Source organism: Euleptes europaea, chromosome 11, assembly GCF_029931775.1.
Source record: "Euleptes europaea isolate rEulEur1 chromosome 11, rEulEur1.hap1, whole genome shotgun sequence".
Classification (NCBI taxonomy): domain Eukaryota; kingdom Metazoa; phylum Chordata; class Lepidosauria; order Squamata; family Sphaerodactylidae; genus Euleptes; species Euleptes europaea.
Genome location: NC_079322.1, coordinates 19,126,534 through 19,144,109, shown reverse-complemented (window position 1 = coordinate 19,144,109; position 17,576 = coordinate 19,126,534). Strand labels below are relative to the sequence as shown.

The 17,576-nt window shown below is 43.9% G+C and overlaps 1 protein-coding gene across 1 annotated transcript in view; it reads right to left on the bottom strand.

Annotated features, from left to right (window-relative positions):
- Positions 1 to 17,576, bottom strand: part of GLI3 (GLI family zinc finger 3) — a 309,607-nt gene that overhangs the window by 125,846 nt on the left and 166,185 nt on the right. Inside the window, exon 5 of the mRNA XM_056857509.1 lies at positions 3,014 to 3,119. Coding sequence (XP_056713487.1) covers positions 3,014 to 3,119 — 106 coding nt within the window. The remainder of the gene's footprint in view (positions 1 to 3,013; positions 3,120 to 17,576) is intronic.

The window sequence follows — 17,576 nt, the reverse complement described above, 5'->3', positions numbered from 1 at the left end:
TTCTGTATCATGTTACCCCTTCAGTCACCATTTCCTCTAAGCTAATAAACTTCAGAGTGATGTAGCCTTGTCTCATATGGCAGAAGCTGGATCTCATGATCATTATAATTGTCCTATTCTGCACCTTCTCCAGCCCTTCAATGCTCATGAGAAAGATGGAAAACAACACAGAGAACACTGGAGTACAATGGATTACCAAAAACATTGTCTGCTTTGTCTGTCAAAATTAGGTAAACAAAGACTAAATGACTCATGTGGAACCATATGAAACGCCATTTCTGCTTTACATGTCAGGACTCCGTTTCAAATTGTTTTTGGTACAATGTCCCAGAACATCTGAAGTGCAGTATTAAAAATCTATAGAATTACAAGAGCATTGCCCTAGTAATAGAAAATAGAAAGAGACAAAAGAAAGATAGTTCCATGCAATGAACAGACTGATATTTATACGGCTCCTCTCAAAGGGAAGAGGCATAACCACCAATTCTCATGTTCCGAGGGTGTCCTACTCTGGATCCAGCTGACCAGTTAAATTACCACCCAGTCTTGAATCTTCCATTTCTGGGTAAGGTCTTGGAAAGAGTGGTGGCTGAGCAGCTCCAGAAATACCTGGAAGACACAACAGCTCTCCACCCTTTTCAATTGAGCTTCCAGCCTGGTCATGGAACTGACAACTGGATCGAGATGGGTCGGTGCTGCTGATTTTACTCAATCTTTCAGCAGTGTTCGATATGGTTGATCACGATCTGTTAAATCACTGCCTAGCCGACCTTGGACTTCGGGGAATGGCTTTACAGTGGCTTCCCTCCTTTCTCCAGGGTCGGGGACAAAGGGTGGTGCTAGGAGGAAGGGTATCCTCCCATCTCCCCCTGCTCTGCAGGGTGCCACAAGGGTCAGTCCTCTTCCCAGTGCTTTTCTCTTTATATGTGCCATCTTGCCCAGTTAGTCAGAGGTTTTGGGCTGGGTTGTCACCAATATGCAGATGACAGCCAGTACTACCTGTTGATGGACGACTAGTTGGGATTGGTGGCAGTGGACCCAATTAGTTGCCTAGAGGTGGTGGTAAAGTGGTTGAGGCTGAACCAGCTGTAACCGAATCCATCTAAGACGGAGGTCCTATGGCTGAGCCAGACCACACTAAGGCAAGAACTACAATTACTAGCACTTGAGAGGACAGGCATCTGGGTGTCATCCTGGATGCATCGCTGACCATGGAACAGCAGGTCTTGACTGTAACCAGTTCAGGTCTTTATCATCTTCACCGTTTTCAGCAATTAGCCCCCTACCTGTCTCGTTCTGACTTGGCCAGTGATCCATGCAATGGTCACCTCCAGACTGGATTACTGTAACTCACTCTATGCAGGGTTGCCCCTGATACTACTCCGTAAGCTTCAATTGGTACAGAATGCAGCTGTGAGGGTCCTAACAAGAACCCTTTGGAGTTTCTGTTCAACCTATTCTCCGCCAGCTGCACTGGTTGCCGATATGCTTCTGGATCAGATTCAAGGTGCTGGTTTTAACCTTTAAAGCCCTTAACAGTGTGAGAACCTCATCCTTGTGGGACCACCTCTCCCACTATGTCCCCCCGAAAATGCTTCACTCTACTTCCCAAAATCTACTGGAAGTCCCTGGCCTGAGAGCAGTCGAATTGTCCTTGGCCAGGGCCTTTTCGGCCATGGCCCCTGCCTGGTGAAACTCTCTTTCTGAGGAGACCAGTGCCCTGCGGAATCTGGCCCAGTTCTGTAGGGCCTACAAGACTGAGATGTTCCACCAGGCACATGGTTGAGGACTTTCATCTATTACATCCACCAGTCATCAAGCAGAGCCCCCTCTCTTCCATAGGCTCCCCTCAGTCTCCCTCCTCAATTACTTTGTGGAGGGTTTGTTATTCTCAGGGTGCCATCTTATTTGTATTTTATTGATTTTAATCTATTTTAATTGTTTCTGTTTTTAAATGTATTTGATTTGTTGTTACCTGCCCTGAGCCCCGCTATAGTGGGATATAATTCTAAATATGTGGAGTTGTAAAGAGGCCATGAAGAATTCCTCAACATGCATTAATCCTCTATACTGCAAACTACTGTGAATAAGAAGCTAAGCAGAACAAGGGTGCATCCAGGCCACACTGAGCCATACATTAAAGTACATTTCCAGGACCTCTCCAAACTTCCATTCAGTTGACAATGGTAGGAGCAAAATGAGGACTTTTGTCATTGTGTTAACCACCATCAGCAAAAGAGTGTCCAGGGGGTATACAGTATGGCTTTTCATAGGTGTGCTTCCCAAACATCCTATTGTGTGAACAGAACTGAACTAACAGAACACAACATTACTAAGAAGGTATGCCATGAATTTGCAACCATTTTCAATTTATACATATAAATGAGATTAATACAAAAGACAGGCTGGAACTCCTGTAGAAGATCCTCAGAGGAAGAGCTGGATAACAATGAGATAGGCAGACTGATAGATGTGCCCTTTCCTCATCACAATCACCCACACTTATTTATATTTGTTTGCTTTAAATGATTTTTCCTGCTTTACTCCTTAAATAGGACCCAAAATGACTTGTCATAAGAACACGTGTGGAGTAAGAAGTGTGACTTTGAGGCAGATTGAACCCCAACAGCTTTATCATTATAAATTTGAAGAAGTGTTATATGAGAAGGTGCTATGTCCCAGTGGCAGAGCATATGCTTTTGCATGCAGAGGGTCCTATATATAATTCATGACATCCCAAACTAGAAAGGATCCCAAGTAACAAATTTTTAGGAAAAACCACCTCTGTCAGAGGTTCTGAAGAGGTACAGCCAGATGGACCAATAGTATAACTTGGCAGCTGCGTATGTTTATATGAAAGAAAACTCCCCTTGATATGTCTGCTGGCAAATGGAAGTATCATGCCTTAGGCAGCAAAAAAAAAAAAAAAAAAGCCCAGCAGTGCTCACTCTTCTTTTTCAGATGTTCTTTAACATGCCAAGTTGCTTCTGATATTGCAAATGTTTGTACTTACACATGCAGCGGAGGAATGGGAGATGGTTCATAATGGTAGCGCCCCTCATGATGTCTTGCGTCAATTGGTACGGGAGGGTGGAATGCTGGGAAAAGGTGAGGCGGATCTGCAAAAAGAAAATTGGTCCCCAGATCTTAGTGTTATTTCTAATTCTTAGCAATGTAAATTGAAAAGAAGATCCAATAAGCAGGGCTGTGTGGATGCTGTACTAAAAATATTAATATTCTGTGCCAAGAAAATAAGGATTCTGCACCAAGAGCATCTAGACAACAGTACAGTCAATGTGAAAATTATGCAAATACATCCATTTTGCGTAACTTTTAAAATCTTGTGTAATGCATTCTTCTGGTTTTGCTATTTGAGTTACGTAAGGCACTGAAGACCTGCCTCAAACGGGACATCTTATTCAGCTACCCCTCTGGCTTCTCAGATTTGAGCATGCATTAACACAATCCAGTTTGTCTTTATAGCCACGAGGGCTGACAACATCCTCCTTTTTTTAGTGAGAGCTGAGATTTTTCAGAAAGCTGATTTTGTCACTACCACATCTTAAAATTCTTCCTGTCTCATCAATAACATGAAGAGGCTCATGATGAGGATAGCGCTAAACTGCATCCAAAATACTTTTCATTTGCACAAATCCAAACCAAGCACAGGAGACAAAGCTGGGCTCATCCAATTTGCCTTGGCAAGCATGAATATTCATGTCTCAATTTTAATATTCTCTTTTCATAGCTTTAATGGAAAATTACATAAAGAAGTCTTTAATAAATAATTACAGTGCGCATATGTGAAGTGTCAGATCAAAGGGATCAGCTAGCCTTTCATAAGCACGCCCCTCATATTATTTATTTTTATGCAGAAGAAAGAAACCTTAGTGAAACATAAATTTTAAAAATTGTTAAACAAAGTATATCAAATAGAGGTGAGTATTCAAAACACTAAAAGTGCAGAGTTATATCTGAACCAGTACAATTATATGATCAAGAGAACCTGGAGGAATAAAAATCTAGTCGATTAACTAAGGAGGCTAAGTATGACTTTAAAAAATCTAAACTGTGTATCACAAAAGACAAAATTATATAACCTAAACATATTATGCAAATTATGTTGATATGGAAATGAAAAAGAGCTACTAAGAGCACTGAAGCCTCACACACCAAAAGTTTAGCTCAATCCCATTCTGGCTTTGTGAACCGCAACAAAAATTACTCACATATTCATCTCAACTGCAGGAGCTAGAAACCTGTTTGTTTAATTAAAGCTGTGACACAGGGGACATTGAATCCATCAAAGAATACATGGCCATTTGCTCGCGGTAACCCCACCGACTACTTTGAGGACGCCTCACTCTTGTGTTTAGCCAGCATCCAAAAAACCCTGGGCAAAACGCGTGGAAATGCGCAGGTAGATGGTCGGAAAATGCATGCATAGTCAAGGCAAAGCCCCGAAGTAGTTGGCGGGGAGACCACGAGGAAACACCCAAGCGTCAATGGCCAGAGTCTCTAGGGAGAACTTCAAGTTGGCACAGTCTCATGAAAGTCCCCAGTTATACCACACTGTCCAAGAATGGCAAATTCATAAGAGCTCTAAATAACTATGTTTGTTTAGGTCATTAAAAGATTGCAACCTGTTTTTCTCCTTCTATGTGACCCAAAGCAAGAATTTTGAATAAATCACAAGCAGGAACAAACCCATATAAGAATAATGACACAAGACACAAATAAACATCGGATTCACTAACCACCCTTAAAAGCCCCCTTGTACAGTTCAGTTGTACAATTTCCTTAAGGCCAAGAGGTTAACGGCAGCTCAGACAATTCCATAAAACTGTACATACAAACAACTGAGGAAGCCTGAGAAAGGGCTGGATAAATTTTCATCTGCCTCCAAGAGGGAATAATCAGGATAAGCTGCCTTACCGCGCATTCCTGAGATTCGGCGTATGGGAATAGCGGGGAGAAGGCGCAGGCAAGCCGCCTCCTAAAGCCGTTCCCTGTACGCCGAAAAACAAAACAAAGTCTTTTCGCAGCTTTTTTTTTTTTTTTGGTTAAACGGGGCCTTTTGCCCCATAGAGAACAGCGAGGCTGCGCCTGTAAAAAGCAGGCGCAGCAACGCTGTTCTTAGTGCCGGCATAATGGGGCGAAAGGGCACAGGAAGCTGCCTACCAGCGGCTTCTCCCCCTAGCCCGCCCCAGGAACGCTCCCCCCCACGCCAGTGCCGCAAGTCTCCGCCTTGGTCTGCGCCACGGGGAGACTGTGCCGGTGAAGGAACGCTGCTGACGGAACTGCCCTTGCCGCCAGCATAAGTGTGTCTTGTGCTGTGACTAGACGCACTTACGCTGACGGCAAGGTCATGCCGCCTCCTAAGAGGAATCGGCCCCCAAACTCATGAACAACAAAAAATGAAAACCTCAGGAATGCACAGTAAATTATCAGAGACGCCGCTTGTTGGAGCTTGTACCAGAAGAGACTGTTTTTCAGGTATGTGGGTCTCAGGTAATGAAGGGCTTTCAAGGTAGTAAGTGGCAACTTGAGATTTTAAGATAGGAGTAATGGACACTGGGCAATCCCTTCCAGACAGCAATTCAACATTCTGAAGCAGTTGCAGGTTCCAAACTGCACCCCCACATACAGTGTGTTCTATAATCTAAAAATTACAATGGTGTACATCTCTTTGGCTACAACGTTCAAGTTCAAAGCAGTTGATAAAAAGCAACTTTTGCTGGCATGCTAACAGGATATTCCAAAAGGGGGCTGGGTCCAAGAGAACTCCCCAATTTTCACAGAATATGTTAATGTAAAATTCACACGTGTAAAACACCCTTTCAGAGTAGGCAGTTGAATCTCCAGTTTACTAAAACACTACACCTCTGTCTTTGATGATCTCACACACCATGTCTTTTGGGGTAGCCTAGATGAGATGACATCAGACTCTGATCAAAGTTTTTTAGCAGCAAACAAAGCAAGAAAAAAAAGCAAGGTGAGAGAATGGTTGGCAACTACACAGATGTGGAAGGAGAATAAAGACAGGAGGTGAAGATTACCCTAAATTTGCAAAGAAGGGAGATGGAAAACACCCAATGTATGCACATTCAATCTAGAATGATTATTTTAATTTCACTTTACAGTTCTACTGGCTTTCAAAGTCTCACAGTTACTGTCATTGTCGATGCTTGTAAGATGTATGAGTCATTAATGTTTTCCTTACTTAAGTCACATGGAGAAACAATTAGCCTCTTGTAAGCTATGCAATGGGTCACAAGAATAGAATACTTTTTATGTTCACAATAAATCCAGCAGCAGAAGAGCAGAAAGGAAGTCACAGGCTAGGAGATGAGTAACTAAATTCTATGCAAATATTCCTTCATGAGGTTTTGAAAAATCTGAAATCTTATCATGCTAGATATTTCACAAGTATCTAACAGAGCAGTTAGTCTCATACTGGGAAGCATAGGTGGGCTAAGATGTGCCTTTAAGGTGCCTCCAAACTCATGAACAACAAAAAATGAAAATTCTGAAGGGTTCTTACAGCATACAAACCAGAACAGCAATTCACTATATAACGTTTTTTTTAAAAAAACTGTGATGCATCTTCTTCACCTGAGGTAGATCTACCTGGCCCCTTCTCTCCTGTCTTTTATGTACCAGACAAAACTGATCATTCAGGTTTCTGTGGTGTAAGTTTTCTCCCTGCCACCATTTCTTCCTTTCCTGTTACTGGCCACTCTGGATGCAATCTGGGTGTTACCTGCCTCCAGGCCTGGTTTCAAGTTGGTCTTCAGTTTTATACTGGTGTTTTAAAATGTTTAATGGATTTTAATGTACAGTTTTCATCCTCTGCTTTACTGATGATCTGTAAGCTACCTTGGATCGCACACTGGGAGAAAGGCCATACAGCAATTTTTAAAATGCAAACAAACACTTCAACTGTGCAGACTTACAATCTTCACATTACTAGAGCACTCCCATAAGCAAGTATTGCCACAGATCAGATTCTGAACAGATGAGTTCCTAGTTGCCATAAAAAAGTCTTTTCTTTCTTTAAAGATTCCTAATTCTTTAGATTCTGCCTTGTCCACCACTTTCTTTGCCAACAAGTTTTGAACTGATCTGTCATCTGGGAGAACTGCAGTAAATTGCTAACGTGAACAACAAAGCACTACTTACACTAACATTTCTTAATGCCTCTGCCTGCCTGCCTGCCTGCCTGCACCCCCTCCTCCCCACAACATAAACATCTAGGCCTTGATCCCCAATGCACTCCATATGGGAAAGCTCTCTGCAGCAGTGCCAATCCCCACCAGCTTCCAGAAGGCTCAGCATGAATTATAGAGACTCACAGGAGCGCACAGCTGACAGACATTTCAGTACTTGTGGAGCATTTTCCATCATTCACTAGCCCCAGAGGTCACAGGGCAGTCTGAAATCAAGAAGGAATGTACTGAGGAAGGGAGGTTCACAAATAAAAAGGACAGAGATTACAATCCACAAACTATTTAATCTGGAGGCGTTTCAATGGCAAGCCAAAGAAGAATACAGCACTACCCCAGGATTACTCCAGAGTAAGAAGGGCTTTGTAATTCAGCTATAAAGAGGAATCCATTTACTTCTTTTATGAGAGATGAGTAGGTATCTTAGTCTTACTTAAGAGCCTGGCATTTGGATTATCCAGTTGAAGCATTAACCATAACTGCCAAGATACCTCGTAAAAGGCTGCTTGCATCCATCTCCTCCAAAGACAAATGTCCCTGCCCGTTGCCCAAGACTTGGGTTGCCAAGATCATATTACTGAAACAGGCACGTTAAGGGACTTTCAGAAGCAGTTTCTATGGAACGAGCATATCCTAAAAAAGAGAGAGCCATACTAAGGGACGTGATCTGAGTGAGGCACCAAAAAAGATTTACTGCAAGTAGAATATCATTCTATCAAACGTAATCCTCTTTATTTGGGATGCAGAGTCCCCTTTCTGTATTTAAGCAACACATTTTAACAGTGCAATGTTAAATTTCAGTGGACTTAGATTTATAAAACTGTGCAGCCTGGAAATTAAAAGAGCTGCATCTTTTTTATGGAGACAGGCTCTGCAGTTTTAATAAGGGCATAACAGTCAGAAATCCTCACTTAAAGTTTCCCACTCTCTATGCCAGGTTTCACTTGTTGATTCTGCCTTTTATGCAGCCACAAAAAAACAATGACACTTAATAGCAAACATACACATTAAATAATGATGTTGATGATGACAAAGAATTGTACTTTCAGCATTTGATACCCTTCATGCACGTCATTCTGTAGCAATCCTTACAACGGCCCTGTTAAGGTAGGCCAGTGTTATTAGCCCTGTATTGCAGATAAGGGATAGGGTGAGTTGAGTAGCTACTTACAGCCCATTTCTGAAGGGGGGGGCAAAGCTCCTTTGGAGCAGGCATGACCCCACGCCAGAGTAGGTGCCACTTTATTACAGAATAAAGTGGCACCTACGCCAGCGCAAGGGCAAACACGCTGGTGTTTGGGCGCCGCTGGCCCCTGCTGTCAATGCAGCCATGCCGACAGGGCTTTCCCGGAAGAGAAAGCCCGTGTCGGCATGGGGGGTGTTCCCAGGGGTGGAGCTGCCTTTACGCAGCTTCCACAGCCCTTACGCCCTGGGAATGCCCCCTTGAGCTGTGGCAGGGCTGCGCCACCTGGGAAGCCTCTGAGGAAGCGATGTGGCTCAAATCTTATTCCCATCTCCCCAAATCCATGTTCCCATAGGGTTTTAAATGAGAAATAAGAGATTAAGTGCCATCTTGAATTTTAAGATTAATTTTTATAGAGCTTCGTGAGAGTTATGACCAAAACAGATTACAACCGAGACACTTAATAAATTAATGTTATATCATATAATAAAGTGCTTGATTCTGTTTAGTGTTAGATGGAATTCCTGACCCAGATATTCTATGCATGGGCACAATATATGTGCAAGCACACACCTTAAACATAGCAAAACCAATAATCATATGCCTATGGTACTCACTGTGTTTTTCATATTAAGAGCTACTGCACCAAATAAAGATGGAGCATTTAGAGGAAGGGTCTGCCAGGGGAGCTCCTTAAAGCACAATTTCCTGGATCCTTTTATTGTACCCTTAATTCAGCTCACCAGTTTACAAAGATAGAATTCTCTGAAAGCCAGGCACATATCTGTCCCAACAGCATGATGTACATTTTTCATGCATGAAAGAATTATGGTCACTTCATAAACTGCAACATTCCTACATGGATGGATGTCACCAATGGATTGTTCATTCTCTGTACATGGCTGAAAAAACCATGGTGTTTCTGGCTCCTGGTGTGCACACCAGGTTTTTAAAAAGCCCTATAAACAGGTTTGCCGTTAATTCCTGCAAGGCATATAACTACAATATAACTACATATAACTACATATAACTTGAATAACTACAACTTGTCGTATAAATCTATGGGAATATGACAACACTGCCTGAAATTTCAAACAGCATCATCTTGCCCTAAAACAAACTTGGTCATAAGTCTCAAAGAGTACTTCTGGGTAACCCTCTTGCATTAAGTTCCTCATTGCATCTTGACTTGTGCCTTGAGTTTCCGAGGAGAGGAAAAGAGAAAGGCAAAGCATTCCATCATTGTAACAGAGCTGTCTACATCTACTCTGCATGACGAGGAGAAACCCATATAACTGGCATTCGCCATAATTATCCAGCTCAGAGTTTATTATTTACACATGAGCAATACAGCTGTTGAACATCATAACTCAAGCGGTATGTGTAATAAGTTGCCTGCGCTCTAGTCATCTCCTGTTGCAGCCCTTGACAAAATACCACATGATGATTTTTCCAAAGTCAAGCTAAAACTGCTGAAGCAGAATAAAGTGCCACTAAACCTGGCTACCCCCTATTTATCATACAATTTCCTGACTGATGGTTTCACAAACCAGCTGCTAAGTGCTGTGTACTCTACTGCCAGGAAAGTAACATACTAAATGGGAGACAGGGAGAATAATGTACCTAACTGATGGAATCAGTTTTACTACGGGAATTAAAATTCTTCTGCACACAGGTAAGCAGAAAATTCTACATGCCTGTAGATACAAAAAGGGGGTCTTTGAAAAGCTCTGAATATTTAAATGGAAATAATCTTCCAATAGCTATATGAAAGGGCTCCTATTGAGAGGGCTCGTCTTGGAGCAGACTGGAAACCATATAAATATGTTACTTACGTGTGTGGGGTTGGATATAGCTGCAAGTCTGGTTTCCTGTAGGCTCATGCTTCCCAGTACAATTTTTCTTACTGTAGTCTATCCAGAAGAGTAAGTACTATCACTTCTTGAACCCACAGCACTCCCTAAATTTCAGCCCAATGTATTTTTGCACTGAACACATTACTCATTGACTGTGTGGTTTCCAAAGCAGTATGAGGGGATAAGAACTGAAATTAATGGTGCCTACAAGAAAGGAGCAGTTTGAAAATAGCAAAGCATGCAGCTATTCTGGGAACATGGCACCAGTAGTGAGACAATCTCTTTCTTAAGGGGTCTGGTCACAGATTTGTGTGAATGTACCTACTAATAATATATTATCATACTACTGACAATATAGTTCCCTGGAAATTTGGAGCTTGTATTAGACTATGTTCCATGCTAGCCTGATCTCATCAGAACTTAGAAGCTAACCAGGGTTGGTCCTGGCTAGTTCTTGGACGGGAGACCACCAAGGACTACCAGGGTTGCTATGCAGTGGAAGGCAAACCACCTCTGAACATCTCTTGCCTTGAAAACCCTACTAGGTTGCCATACGTCGGCTGCGACTTGGCACTTTACACACACATTAGACCATGTAATTGACAAGTATTATTTGAAGCTGCAATGGCTCATGAATGATGAAGATCAATGCCACCCTGGAATCTCATAGGTGCATAGGGAGTACTGTTGACTTACCAAATTCATACAGGCTACCAACCAAAGGTTAGCTGGCTTCACCACAGTGCTGGGATTGTACTAACACCCTTGATACATGTGTCAAATAGCAGCATGCCAGCTCATTTTGCTTGGCATGCTAGGCTGTTTCTATGCCCAAGCAACTGATCTGAGCCCTTAAGGCACAAGCAGCACCAGAGGCAAGGAAGAAGGCAATGAGTGACTTATGCCTATCATCGCCTCCTGATTTGCACAGCCACCAGCCAGGTAAGTCCTGGAGATGCTAGCAGCACCACTAATGCTGAGCTTGCTCCCAGCATGTCTGGGCAAATTCAACCCTTGTCTCTTCCCTTCCTCTTCTGTTTAAAGACATACCAAAGTTAATGCCAAATAAAGGTGTGATTTGATTTGATTTGACATACCAACGTCTTCACACGTACAGTGAGGGAAAAAAGTATTTGATCCCCTGCTAAATTTGCCCATTTGCCCTCTGACAAAGAAATGACCAGTCCATAATTTTAATGGTAGGTTTATTGTAGCTGTGAGAGACAGAATAACAGCAGGAAAACCCCCAGAAACCCAGAAGACAAAAGTCAGAGATTGATGTGCATTATAATGAGTGAAATAAGTATTTGATCCCTTATCAACCAGCCAGATTAGGGTTAGGGTTAGGGTTCTGCTGTCGACAGAAGCAATCAATCCATCAGATTTCAAACTAGCCACCTTGACCAAGACTAAAGAGCTGTCCAAGGATGTCAGGGACAAGATTGTAGACCTGCACAAGGCTGGACTGGGCTACAAGGCTATTGCCAAGCAGCTTGGTGAGAAGGTGACAACCCTAACCCTAACCCTAACTGTCAACCTCCCTCGGTCTGGGGCTCCATGCAAGATCTCATCTCATGGAGTTGCAATGATCATGAGAACGGTGATGAAGCAGCCCAGAACTATACGGGGGGGACTTGTCAATGATCTCAGGGCAGCTGGGACCATAGTCACCATGAAAACAGTTGGTAACACACTACGCCGTGAAGGACTGAGATCTTGCAGAGCCCGCAAGGTCCCCTTGCTCAAGACAGCACACGTACAGGCCCGTCTGCAGTTTGCCAATGCACATCTGAATGACCCAGAGGAGAACTGGGTGAAGGTGTTGTGGTCAGATGAGACCAAAATTGAGCTCTTTGGCATCAACTCAACTTGCCGTGTTTGGAGGAGGAGGAATGCTGCCTACGACCCCAAGAACACCATCCCCATCGTCAAACATGGAGGGGGACATATTATGCTTTGGGGGTGTTTTTCTGCTAAGGGGACAGGACACCTTCACCGCATCGAAGGGACGATGGATGGGACCATGTATCGTCAAATCTTGGGTGAGCACCTCCTTCCCTCAGCCAGGGCATTGAAAATGGGTTGAGGATGGGTATTCCAGCATGACAATGACCCAAAACACACGGCAAAGGCAACAAAGGAGTGGCTCAAGAAGAAGCACATTAAGGTCCTGGAGTGGCCTAGCCAGTCTCCAGACCTTAATCCCATTGAAAATCTGTGGAGGGAGCTGAAGGTTCGAGTAGCTACACATCAGCCTCGAAATCTTACTGACTTGGAGAGGATCTGCAAAGAGGAGTGGGGCAAAATACCTCCTGAGATGTGTGCAAACCTGGTGGCCACCTACAAGAAACGTCTGACCTCTGTAATTGCCAACAAGGATTTTGCCACCAAGTACTAAGTCATCTTTTGCAAAGGGATCAAATACTTATTTCACTCATTATAATGCACATCAATCTCTGACTTTTGTCTTCTGGGTTTCTGGGGTTTTTCCTGTCGTTATTCTATCTCTCACAGCTACAATAGACCTACCATTAAAATTATGGACTGGTCATTTCTTCGTCAGAAGGCAAACGGGCAAATTCAGCAGGGGATCAAATACTTTTTTCCCTCACTGTAGGTGGGCATCATATTTTTTTTACACTCAGGACGTAAAGGTTGGCTTACTTCTGTAGTAGTTACAACACTCATCACCCAAAAATCTTCTCAATAGCAGGACTACTCACAATGCAAACAATTTAGCTCCAGTGCTTAGTTTTTACTGATTACTGATAGGGACTTATGAAACTGAACACCACACATATGTACATATTTTGACAATGCCTACGCTGCCTCTCCAGAGACCTACTTGAGGTTACTCCCAATATACAAATACAAGAAAATAATAAAAACACAGGAAAAATCAACAATAAAACAAGTCATAATAACAAGCCATGAGAATAATAACAGCCTAAAACAATAATCAATCCTCATGCTAGAAGCAGACCATAAAATGGGTACAAAAGATAACCCCTAAATGGGGCTAACAGAAAGGCCAGCTTCAAGGGGGAAAGTATTCCTAGGGGTGATAAGTATGACTAAGAGTAGCAGTACTGGATATTGTTTGTAATGTGAGAACTCAGAGCTTTAATTAATTAGATGATTGCTAAAGTTAAAGAGTAAGAGGCTTATGTGATATATATGCAATTTACAGCAGTTCATGATTAAGTGGAATTGACTGTATAAATGAGTGGTACTTGATCATTTATTGGCTTGTTTACAACTATTCACTGATCTCCTTGGAAGATGTTTTAATCTGTATGTGTATGTTTATGTGTTTGTAATGTTTAAATTTTTAATAAAATATATTTAAAATAGTGGGGGGAGCATTCCAAGCATGAGGTTCCACTACTAAAGATGGGGGTCTTAAACTTTTCCAATGTTTGCTTTTTCCACTAAGTACTTTCCATTTCTAAAGATTCGTTGTTTCGTTAAAGTAACAACAATGGATGTCATCACAATATTAAGCAAACATGGCAGTTTCAAAATTGAAATTAATGTTTATCAGGTGATTATCTCCAGGAACTGTGTGAGAACGGAGCCTTGGCTTACCTGTGAGGGCTCCTTCTTCTCTGAGGGAAGGGGACATCTTCAGCGACGGGTGTTTCTGTTCCTATACTCAGGGAGAGGCAGGGTCTCAAACTTGTAACTTCCCGCCCTTGTCCTGCAACGCCCCCCCAACTTCCAATTCGAGGACTTCCAAAGCAGGTAAAAGACAGGAAGCACATAACATATCAAACAGAACACATAAAGGCAGGAAAACTTGTTGGCTCGTCAACACGGAACTAACAAAACCACCTGTAGATGAGTCCTAACATATAAACATGCAATACAACACGAAGGTGTTAGTTGATTATTTAATGGGAACCTAAGTTGGTCAGATGACAAATTAATCACTTCTCAGGTTCTATAGCATATCTGATAGTCTGGTTTTCTTTTCTTTGGCTTTTTTTTTTTTTTTTTTTTTACTTCGCCGTTGGTGGGTAAGATGTCTCCTTCCCTCAGAGAAGAAGGAACCCTCACAGGTAAGCCAAGGCTCCGTTCTCTCTCTGAGCTCAGGGGACATCTTCAGCGACGGGATCTTCTAAAGCTGATCCATCTGGGTGGGATCACTGCTTCGTACCACTTGTTGTAATACTCGTCTCCCGAAGGCCGCATCTGCTGAGGCATATGCGTTGATTTTGTAGTGCTTTATGAATGTGGAGAGACTTGACCAAGTGGCCGCTCTGCAGATCTCTGACACCGAAGCTTGCCCTTCGAAGGCCGCTGAGGCCGCTGCTTCGCGAACTGAGTGCGCCGTAATACCTTGCGGGCATGGAGTGCCCGAATGTTGGTAACATAAGTGTATGCACTGTCGTATACATCTACTGATGGAGACATTAGATAACTTGAGGCCTTTGTTTGGAGGTGAGATGGAGACAAAGAGGGCTTCCGATCTTCTGAACAACTTAGTGCGCTTGAGATAAACTCGAATGGCCCTCCGGAGATCCAGGGAATGCAAGTTCTTTTCCCTTAGATGCTGTGGCTTTGGACAAAAGGAGGGTAGGATAAGCTCCTGCTGTCTATGGAAGGTCGTGTTCACTTTAGGCATGAAGGCTGGATCTAGCCGAAGTACGACCTTGTCAGCATGAAAGGTGCATAGACTGTCCCTTGATGACAGTGCTCCCAATTCTGAAACTCTTCTTGCTGACGTCACCGCCACAAGAAAAAGCACCTTCGTGTTCAGAAAAGAAAGTGGTCGACCGAATCATGCTTGGATGAGTTGGTAAATCTCCCTGTTCAGGGACCATTCACCCTCGTCCACTTGCTGCCTGCTTAGCCAATTGGCTTGAAGGTTTGGCACGCCCTTGATGTGTTCCGACCTGATGGATGCAAGATGTTTTTCCGCCCAGTTGAGAATCTTTAGAGCCTCTGCGTGGAGGGAGGATGAACGTGACCCTCCTTGCCTATTTATGTAGGCCTTGGTCGACACGTTGTCTGTTCTTACCAGGATGTGCTGATTCTCTATCATGGGTTGGAATTGAAGAAGCGCGTTGTAAACCACTCTCAGCTCTAGCTTGTTGATGTGTAGGCGCCTCCGTCCGGGTCCACTGTCCCTGCGCAAGGTGCTGGTGAAGGGTTGCTCCCCAGCCCTCTAGGCTGGCGTCGGTGAAGATTTGCGTCATCTGTTCTTGAATGTATGGCAGACCTTTTTTGAGATTGGAACTTTTGGTTACTAGCGTAGGCTGTCCTTGATTTGGAGGGATAGCATGATTAGAGGATTCCTTTTCTGGGAAATTTGGAGCTGGTATGGCTTTAAAAACCACTGAAGGTCCCGCATGTGGAGACGTGCCCACTGAACCAGGCCTATGCATGCCACCATGAGACCTTGCAACCTCACTAGCGATGAGAGGTCCATCCTTTTGGAGACTATGGTGGTCTTTGCCAGCGTAATTATTGTGGATATCTTGTCCATTGGGAGAAAGAGCATGGTCTGGGCTGAGTCTATGGTGGCCCCTAAGTGTTGAATGGTCTGTGTTGGATGCAAGTGGCTCTTGGTCACATTCCCCAAGAAACCGTGTTGTTGAAGAGTCCGGATCACTGTGGCAGTGTGAAGTCTGGCTAGAGACTTTGAAGGTGCACTCACTAGGATGCCGTCGAGGTAGGGGAAGATGTGGATCCCCTGTTCCCTCAACAATGCCACCAAGGTGACCAGGACCTTGGTTAATATCCTCGGGGCTGAAGTCAACCCGAATGGGAGTGCCCTGAACTGTAGGTGTGCTTGGTTGTGTGTGAACTGCAAATATTGCGGTAATCTGGGTGGATCAAGATGTGCATATATGCTTCTGTCAGGTCTAAGGATGTTAGAAAGACCTGGGGCCGCAGTGCCTCGACGATTGATCGGAGGGTCTCCATTCTGAAGTGTTTTTTGAGCACGAAGCGGTTCAGAAATTTTAGGTCTAATATGGCTCTCCAATCTTTGTGCCGCTGTGAGATTGGTACATGCTCTATTGCTTGAATACTTAAGAGGTGTTGTATGGCCATTTGAGTACGTAGAGACTTTTCTGGGTTCTGAGGAATGGAAGAGACTAAGAACCGGTCTGGGGTATGCCTGTAAAATTCTATTTCGCAGCCTTGAGATATTGTTTGCTGCACCCAGGCATCCGGTTTTGAAGTTCCCAAGTTTTTGCAAAGAACTGGAGCCTCTCCCCCACCGGGCTGGACTGGGAGTCATGGTTTGGCAGGCTTGTCTCCAAAGCATCCAGATTTGTCTGTTCCCTGGTTGAAAGATTGGAAGCCTCTGTTGAACCTGGATCCTCGTCTGAAGGATCCTCTGGGCTGATTCAAATTGTGACGCCTACCGTCTGGTCTGGGTCTTTGGAGAAAATGTGACGTCCTGAAGGGACGAAAGGAAGAAGAATATGGAGGTTTCCCATCCTTCTTGAGGAATTTTGGAAGGGCCTTCTTTTTGTCCTTCGTCTCTATGAGAATGTCGTCTAGTTTGGGGCCGAAAAGGCGACTAACCTCAAAGGGATACCCTAACAGGATAGACTTAGACCCACTGTCTGCTGACCAGGCTCTAATCCATGCGGCCCTCCTAGCAGCGGAGGAAGCCGCCAGGGATCTGGCTGAAAAGGACATAGAGTCCAATGTGGTGTCGGCCATGAAATTGGAAGCCTTAAGGAGCCTATTGAGACCAGTGAGAATTCGTTTGTTTTCCTGTGGCAGAAGGTTGATGATTTTTCTCACCCACACGATGCTGGCACTAGCCACCAGGGCGGCAGTTGCTGAGGCCTGGATGGAGAAGGCTGCTGCATCATGGGCCTTCTTTGTGGCGTAGTCAATTTTTCTATCCAGGGCATCTTTAATGTTCCCCGCCCCGTAGGTCAGCCACAGGGGGCTCCACCAAAGGAACCTGTAGTAACGACATGGCCCTAGGTTCTAAGGTGTACAGCCTTTTAGTAGAGGCTGGAATCCGCTTGCTAGACATTGGTTTTTGCCACTCGGCCTTAACCAGATCCTCGAAATACTCTGGGAAAGGCACTGACAGTATCTTGGTTTGCAGCCTGGTGAAAAATTATTTTGACCCTCTAAATTTAGTTTTGCTCTTTATTGCCTCGTGGAGGTCGAGGGCTGCCATGACTTTGCACAAAAAGGGTTGGTATTCCTCCCCTGCGAATAGGCAAGGGTGGAGGTCTTGGCCAGGCTGTGCCCCCTCCTGTTCATCTGCAGAAGAGAATTGCCCTTCCTCTCTCTCTTCTGCTTCATCTGGAGAGAAATCCTCCTGGCTAGGTC